The following is a 9,141-nucleotide window of genomic DNA, read 5'->3' as shown; positions in this document are numbered from 1 at the left end:
TTTTTCTTTTTCAAAAATTTGGATTAGTTTTTTAGTTATCAGTCATTTTGTAAAAAAATCTATGCTTTTTCATCTTCAAAGAGCCATATTCAAAAAACTATTAAGAGATGCATATACTTTTCTCCACTCTCATAAATGTATGCTAATGTGAACCTTACAATTGAAATATTTCGACAACTTAAACCAATAATATACGAAGGAATTAATAATTAAATTGTAAGGTTCGCATTAGTTTACATTTATCAAAGTGGAGAAAAGTTTAACTTTTGTATTAACAATGTGGCAACATATTCGATACGTAAATAGAACGCTTCGCTTTATATTTGTCGCTGTTCATGTTTGTTATAATAAGTTTTTCTTCTTCCTTCCACGCTCTATTTTTTTTTTCTTAAGCGAAGACGATAATTTTTGTAGCGATATAGTAATAGAAATTGATACCATAAAAAATTCATTCGCTTTCGTGTTCTTCTCATGTATTTAGCATTTTTTTTTCTTAAGCGTTGTAGCTATATAAAATAGGAATTTAATTGTTTTTGAAGGAACGATCACACTTACCTTGGATTTCTTTGGTTTTTCTATTCTTTATTTTAACAGTTTTTATTAAATATAATTAGTTATTTTCAGAAAGTTTCAGTTTGCAGGTAAGCACTTAGATTTTAATATTGAAGTTTGCTTTCATGGTAATTGTTGTTCTAAAATATTCGTTGACTTCTTAAAAACCCGATTACTGACATGGCAGAACCGCCTTCCAAAAAACTCTGTATTTTGTCAAAGAAAAAGATATTAAGAGATTCTCAAAGAAGAAGAAGGGCCGAAGAAACGTCTGTGGAACGTCAAAGAAGGATGGAAAATGACCGAATTTCGACAAGCAGTGCTAGGGCCCAAGAAACATCTGAAGAACACGGAAGAAGATTAGAAAATGATCATGTCTCAACCAGAAATGCAAGGACCCGAGAAACATCCCAGGAACGTCGAAGGAGGCTAGAAGAAAATCGTGCTTCAACATCCCAAGCTCGATTGCATTTGTGGCAAGACAAGGAAAACTCTGCATTTATGTACAACCCATCTTTATGTTATGCATCAGATCCATTGATAAAAATTGGTAGAATGGCAACAGAATGCATTTTTTGCCAGGCATTGAAATGGAAAGGTGAAACACCAAGTATGTGCTGTAGCAATGGAAAAATTAAGCTCTGTGAACTTCAAACACCTCCTGAACCTCTACTGGCATTGTTAACAGATTCTTCAATTGAAACAGTACATTTTCAAAGTAATATCAGAAGATACAATTCATGCTTTCAGATGACATCATTTGGATCTGGGAGTGAAATTCGGGAACAAGGCTTTATGCCTACTTTTAAAGTTCAGAGACAAGTGTACCACAGAATAGGAAGTCTACAACCACAAATAAATGATAAGCCAAAATTTCTTCAATTATACTTTGTAGGTGATCAGGAAAAGCAATCCGAACAACGTTGCAGGAATGTTTTTCAAGTAAAACAAGCATTAGTTTCAAGTTTGCAAAAAATGTTGCATGAACACAATAATTACGTGAGAAGTTTTAAGTTGGCCATGGGGAAAATGACTCCTGAATTAAAAGTTATAATTCAGGCAGATAAAACACCTGTCGGTCAGCATGAAAGACGATTTAATGCTCCAAATACATCGGAGGTGGCAGTTATTCTTGCAGGTGATGTATACAGTAGCAGAGATATAGTATTTGAATTAAAAAGTAATGAAATTAAAAACAAATTGCAGAAACACACCGAGCATATGATGCATTGTAGTATCCTTTGATATTCTGGCAAGGTGAAGACGGCTACCATTTTGAACTAAGGCAAGTAAACCCAACTACAGGCTTCCCGACTTCTAAGAAAATTTCAGCCATGGATTTTTATGCCAATCGAATTATGTTTCGAGGAGCAAATTTCAATATTATTTTAAGATGCAAGGGACTTTTTAATCAATTTATTGTGGACATGCTCGCAAAAATTGAATCTGAACGACTGAGGTTTGTACGCTTGAACCAGAAGAAACTACGTGTTGAAGAGTATGTTCATCTCAAGGATGCCTTAAACAGAGACGGGAGAGTTCATGATGTTGGTAAAATGGTAATTTTACCTTCTACATTTACTGGTGGTCCACGCTACATGCATGAACGAACTCAAGATGCGATGACATATGTTAAAAACTACGGGAAGCCTGATTTGTTTATTACATTCACATGTAATCCACAGTGGCAGGAGGTTACCAATGAATTAATGTCTAGGCAGAGAAGTCACGATCGACATGATTTGCTAGCAAGAGTTTTCCATCTTAAACTAAAAACTCTTATGATTCTCATCAACAAAGGAAAAGTATTTGGCTCTGATCAATGTTTTATGTACGCAATAGAGTGGCAAAAACGTGGTCTCCCACATGCTCATATCTTAATTTGGCTGAATGAAAAAATCCATGTTCATAGCATAGATAATGTAATAAGTGCAGAAATACCAGATCCAGAAATCGATCCAGTTTTGTATGATGTTATTAAGACACAAATGATTCATGGCCCTTATGGGATCCTGAATCAACAGTCTCCTTGCATGAAAGATGGAAAATGTACAAAGAGGTACCCTCGAAATTTTTTGAAAGAAACACACACAGGAGAAGATGGATATCCCCTGTATCGTCGACAGAGTCCAGAGGATGGTGGTTATACGACAGTTAAAAAAGTACGGAGTTCTGATATTGTTATTGATAATAGATGGGTAGTTCCTTTTTGTCCATTGTTGTCAAAAACTTTTAACTCCCATATTAATGTAGAATTTTGTAATTCGATAAAATCTATAAAATATGTTTGCAAATATGTAAACAAAGGATCTGATATGGCTGTGTTTAACATTGCCAACGACGAAAGTGTGCATGATGAAGTACAGCATTTTGAAATAGGACGATACATCAATTGCAATGAGGCAGTGTGGCGTATTTTGGGTTTCCCTATACTTGAAAGGCATCCAACAGTTGTTCATTTAAGTGTACACTTAGAGAATGGCGTGCAAGTTTATTTCACATCAGAAAACGCACGGGAAAGAGCTCAAGCTCCACCAGTCACAACACTTACTTCTTTTTTAGCTTATGTCAAAACGATGATTTTGCTCGCACTTTGTTGTATAATCAATTGCCGAAGTACTATACATGGTCTGCAAGCAGCAAAAAGTGGGTTCGGCGGAAATCTGGTCAGATAGTATCTGAAAACAAAGGAATTAAATCAAGTGATGCACTTGGTCGCGTCTACACTATTCATCCTAACAATTCCGAATGTTTTCATCTTCGACTGCTGCTTCATGAGGTGCACGGACCTACATCTTTCAATGACTTAAAGACTTTTGGAGAAATAAAATGCGAAACATTTAAGCAGGCTTGCCTGGTAAGAGGACTTCTTGAAGATGACTCGCACTGGAAAAGCACGTTAGAAGAAGCTGCTGTTGTTCGATCACCTGAAATGCTGCGTAATTTATTTGCAATTATGTTGCAAACATGTTCTATTGCTAACCCTCTGGAATTGTGGAATTTACAAAGAGAAAATATGGCTGAAGATGTTTTGCACTAGGCCAGGATTAGAAGTACTGACATGGATTTAAATTATGATGATGCTATCTTCAATCAGGCATTAATTCTTCTTGAAAACAAGGTCAAAGAATTGGGTGGTTCTAGTTTAAAAACTTATGGACTTCCTTTGCCACAACAAACAGATACCATTGACTTAAACAGAGAAATTTTGAGGGCAACAAATTACAATACAGATGAAATAACATCATACATTGATTCGAATGAGCCAAATCTGGTTCATGACCAGAAGGAAGCTTTGGAGAAAATCTTATTTGCTGTGTTTAATGACGTTGGTGGAATATTTTTTGTGGATGCACCTGGTGGAACAGGAAAAACTTATCTCATAAATCTGATTTTACCAAAGTGAGACAAAGAAATAAGATTGCACTTGCTGTTGCATCCTCTGGTATTGCTGCAACTCTTTTGTTTGGTGGACGAACAGCTCATTCAGTGTTTAAATTACCTTTAAATTTATCAATCATCGAGCATCCTACCTGCAATATTTCCAGAAGCTCACACAAAGCTGATGTTCTTAGAAGATGTAAACTAATAGTTTGGGATGAGTGCACTGTGTCACATAAAGCTGCTTTAGAAGCCCTGGATATCACTATGCAAGACCTTTTAAAAAACAACAAGTGTATGGGGAGTGTAACTTTAGTTTCATCTGGTGATTTTCGACAAACACTTCCCGTAATACAACGTGGGACAAAGGCAGATGAAATACATGCATGCATAAAGTCATCTTACATTTGGACAAATGTTCAAAGACTGCGGCTGAAAACAAATATGCGAGTTCATTTAACAGGAGAAGTCTTTGCTCAGGAATTTGCCAACAATCTTCTAAGACTTGGAAATGGTGATATTAGTGGCGATAAAGAAGGGCTTATAGATGTGAAAAATATTGGAAATCGTGTTGCTACAACCGACGAACTCAAAGAAATGGTTTTTCCTAATATTCATGAAAATTACTGCAACCCTCAATGGCTATGTGAAAGAGCTGAGCTATCCTTTCTCCAACAAATGATATTGTTAACGTGATAAATAACAAACTTTTAAAAAAATTACCTGGTGCTCTGGAAATTTACAAGTCGATCGACGCTGTCATGGAAATAGATCAAGTTGTCAACTATCCGACAGAATTTTTGAACTCATTGGAACCACCTGGAGTGCCTGCACATTAGGACTGGGCGATATTAGAAATTATATATCGTGATATATCGTCAGTTTTGCATCGCGATATAGCGATGTATCGCGATATAGTATTTTTGAATTTCATTTACTTTAAAGCACAGAAAGTCAGATTTCTATCAAGACTTCATACGCATATTGATTTAAATCAATTTATAAATTTGAAAATATATATGTTTTGCTTAAGAAAGATATTAAATAAATTGACTAAGATGTACAAATCTTACTTAAAATATTTATTGAAAAAATGTGTGTAGATACAGAATGAAATATTTGCACTTCTTTATCGTTTATAAGGTATAAGCAGTCTTAATTTAAGTTAACCCCTAAAACACCCTTAATGAAAAAAAATATTGTTATTAAACAAAAGCTGATTTTAAAATTTCAAAATATATTTTAATTAAAATAAAAGTTAGATTGACTAAAAGCCGAAGTTTAAAATTAAAAATGTTCGAATTTTAAACTAAAAAGTAAACATAAGATTTGTAATAATTTCTTAAAATTTTCGTTCTCTGAAAGATTTCTCAGCTTAAAAATAAAAAGGGAATTTTATAAAGATATCTAGCTGAAATTATTGAAAGAAAATTTAAAAAATTAAAAAAAAAGTTTGTTAAGAAATTCATTATACACTTAAAACAAAGTGTTAAAAATATATTTTTTTTTTTTAAAAAAGAAACTTTTTTTAACAAATCAATATTTGCTTGTACTATTATGCGTAAATAATTACAGAATTATTAATTTCGATCGTAATGTTCAAATTCTTAATGAAGAAGTAAACACAAGTTTTGTTATATTTTCTAAAAATGACCACGCAAATAACAAAAGATTTCTTAGTTTAAAAATAAAAAAATAAATAAAAGTGAAATTTATCAATATATTTACCTAACAGCATAGGAACAAAATTTAAAAAATAAGTTCGTTAAAAAATTATTTGTATGCTTAAAACAAAGAGCTAAATAAATTTTAGAAAAAAAATGCTTCTTAAACACTATTTTTATTATTATTTCATATAAATAATTCAATTAAATTAAATAATGACCGAATTATGAACGAAAAACAAAGTAAGGCAAAGTTTCTTAATTAAATTCTTAAAAATAAAAACAAAAGAATTGTGATATTCTGTAATATATTTAGCTAATTAACTAATAATATAAAACGAAAATTAAAAAAAAATAATGATTTTACTCTCTAATAAAACGAAGTAGTAATTGATAAAAAAAAAAAAAGAAATGAATAAAATTAGCAAACTTTTCAAATTCTTTTGAACAAATAAAGTTTATTGACTTATGTCCAAAAAATAAGTTTTGTTTTAACTTTATTTCTAAAAATAAAAACAACTCAAGATTTATAAATTTAAAATCAGTAATAGAAGCCCATTAAATTATTAGAAGTTTTATCCAAAAGGTTTTTAATAAATTAAAAGAAAGTAAAAAAATAACCTAACAAATTTATTTACTTTGTAATTCCTTATGGATGCCTTAAATTAGATTTCCGATAATTTTCACATTTAAAAATATAAAAAAAGTTTTGTCAGAAAATAAATAAAAAACTTACCTAATTAATGAAGAAACTTTTCTTTATAAATTCTTTTCAATAATAGATTGCGTTCAGAACAAGGTTACGACGGCGATCACGAAGTTAATCCCATTGAAAATAATCTACCAGAAACGATTTCAAATCGCGAAGGTGCGAAAACGAACATGTGATATAACGATATAAGGTCTCAAAAGTGATTCTGATTCTACCGCTCATCAGTCAAGGCCGTCTCAACATAACGAAACAATATCGTCTTCCACAGCGCGAGTTGGCATCGGAACGTAAGAGAAAGTCCTTGCGTGTATCGCTATATCGCTATATCGTTATATCGTCTTCTTCACTCGACGCTTAAATCAGATTTCTGATGCATCGCTTGGAATGAAAGTTGCTGTATCGGTTTGCCGATATAGGCGTTAAATCGATATGTCGCGATATATCGATTTATAGCCCAGTCCTACTGCACATAAATTAGAATTGAAAATTGGAGCACCAATTATGCTTTTAAGAAATATGGATCCACCTGCATCGTGTAATGGAACAAGATTGATTGTGAAAAAATTGATGCCTATTGTTATTGAAGCTATGATTATAACAGGACAGTCAACAGGAAATAGTGTGCTTATTCCTCGCATCCCCATCATATCTTCAGACAATCCATTTCAGTTTAAACGACTTCAGTTTCCTGTTCGACTTAGTTTTGCGATGAGTATAAATAAATCTCAGGGACAATCTTTAAAAGTCGTTGGTCTTGACTTGCAGAAGCCTTGCTTTTCACATGGACAGCTTTATGTTGGCTGCTCAAGAGTTGGTGATGGAAAGAACTTATATTTATTGGCACCAAATGGAAAAACTAAAAATATTGTTTACAAAGAAGTTTTACAAGAATAAGAAGAATTATATACTATCTGTATGCTGACTGACACAAGTTTTATTTTATTGCTGTTTCTTAAATATGTTATTAACTGCGTTTTAATTTTCAGCTATTGGCCAATGATGATTTCGAAAGCAACTTTTGTATGCTTTTACAATTTCTGAGGCCTTTTTTTTTAAAAAAAAAACAAGTCTCCACCTGATAGTAATATTATAGGTTAGGTTACCATAGGTCTTAGATTACCATAGCGAAGTTACATCTTCAAACATCCTCAAGAGCTATAACACATCTGCAGCAGAACTGGATATGAAGACAAAATTGCAGGACAGGAACACTAATTTCAGATTTCTTGCTATGTTTTAAAAAACTTTATTTGTGAAAACCTTTAGCGTGGCGGACAGCTGGCCGCCTTAAGCGGCTAGTTTAAACATAAATGTAATGAGTTTTTATTCAAGAGATATTTTATATACTTTCCATTTGTATTTTTTTAATGTACTGCATTACAATGTTAACCAATTAATATACGAACGTAAACAAGTGCAACACCGGCTTCAGTCGTGTAAAAGCAATAAAGTTGTATAGTATTCCATGATAATTAAGGTTTTGCCTAGTAGCACAAAAGCTGCTTACAAGATTTTCAAGTGATTGGTTTATATAAAATGGAATCGTAACTTCAGTGAGAAGCCACTAAGAAGTATATACGTGACTTCAAAGAAACAAAATCACAAAAAATACCCTTTTAAAGACAGGTTGTAATATGATTCCCAAGTGACTTTAAAGGGATCAAAGTTGCAACTACGTTTCTCAGTGACTCAGTAGCAATGTATAGTTGTGACTACCAAGTGTCAGAAGTCACAATAAATATTCACTGAAGCTTTTATGTGACACCAAAAATAAAGTAACCTCAATGTCACAATTTTTCATCTTTGGAACAAGATAAAACGGCCACACACGGGACTGTTTTTTGATTTTATTTTGACTTCACTGTAACAGTCTGTGCTATCGTAGTTATTACATTTTTTTTAAAATCAGAATTCTACTTTTGAAAACTAAAACCGAGGCTATATGGGTATAACTTATTTTAAATTAAAATTCATGATGCTGAACGGAATTCAATCCTAGACTATGTCATCCTTCATCTATCAAAAGGTACCTCAAGATAGAATCGAGTTAACATGTATTATATACTAGTGATTTGGTATTTAATATTTATAGTGGTAGTTACACCACATTACTCCCCTTCCAGAATTTTATCTGTGGTAGAATTCGATGTACGATTACCACTAGTTGATTCATCCTGTTTATATATTTATAACATTTTCGCTCATTATATTTTTTCTTCATTTTTTATAGCATTTCGCTCATTATTTTTTTCATTTTTGTTTATAGCATTTCGCTAATTTCTTTTCCTTCAATTCTTCTTTTTTTCCTTCATTCTTTTTATTACCCGGGAGACTTTATTTACTTCACCGGATCTTTTTTTAGCGGTATATTTTTTAAGCAACTCAACTGTTTAATGAGGATCATCCATCAATATTGGCAAGTTCTTATCACGTCCGGGTCACCAATGAGGGGAATTTAATCTTAGACTATGTCAACCTTCATCTGTCAAAAGGTACCTCAAGATAGAATCAAGTTAACATGTCTTATATACTAGTGATTTGGTATTTAATATTTGTAGTGGTAGTTACACCACGTTACTCCCCTTCCAGAAATTTATCTGTGATAGAATTTGATGAACGATTACCACTAGTTGATTCATGCTGTTTATATATTTATAACATTTTCACTCATTATATTTTTTTTTCATTTTTTATAGCATTTTGCTCATTATTTTTCTAATTTTTGTTCATAGCATTTCGCTCATTTCTTTTACTTCAATATCGTTTATTAACCGGGTGACTTTATTTACTTCACCGGATCTTCTTTTAGCGGTATATTTTTTAAGTAAATCT

General features: G+C 32.3%; 3 protein-coding genes across 3 annotated transcripts; all 3 read left to right on the top strand.

Moving 5' to 3' along the window:
- The first annotated feature begins 1,979 nt into the window (after positions 1-1,979).
- Positions 1,980-3,592, top strand: LOC147807023 (uncharacterized). The gene is made up of 2 exons (XM_087168754.1): positions 1,980-3,037; positions 3,115-3,592. Exons 1-2 carry the CDS (start codon positions 1,980-1,982, stop codon positions 3,590-3,592), a joined length of 1,536 nt encoding a protein of 511 aa, XP_087024880.1.
- A 21-nt stretch (positions 3,593-3,613) lies between these two features.
- Positions 3,614-4,629, top strand: LOC147807022 (uncharacterized). The gene is made up of 2 exons (XM_087168753.1): positions 3,614-3,954; positions 4,101-4,629. The coding sequence occupies exons 1-2, from the start codon at positions 3,614-3,616 to the stop codon at positions 4,627-4,629; spliced, it is 870 nt and encodes a 289-aa protein (XP_087024879.1).
- Positions 4,630-6,825: 2,196 nt separating this feature from the next.
- LOC147807021 (ATP-dependent DNA helicase PIF6-like) lies at positions 6,826-7,203 on the top strand. Its single transcript, XM_087168752.1, has one exon. It carries the CDS (start codon positions 6,826-6,828, stop codon positions 7,201-7,203), a length of 378 nt encoding a protein of 125 aa, XP_087024878.1.
- The last annotated feature ends 1,938 nt before the right edge of the window (positions 7,204-9,141 follow it).

This window comes from Parasteatoda tepidariorum, chromosome 7 (genome assembly GCF_982258835.1).
Source record: "Parasteatoda tepidariorum strain Cologne lab strain chromosome 7, Ptep-v5.0, whole genome shotgun sequence".
Lineage (NCBI taxonomy): Eukaryota > Metazoa > Arthropoda > Arachnida > Araneae > Theridiidae > Parasteatoda > Parasteatoda tepidariorum.
The sequence above is the reverse complement of the archived record's forward strand: the minus strand, read 5'-3'. Positions and strand labels throughout refer to the sequence as shown.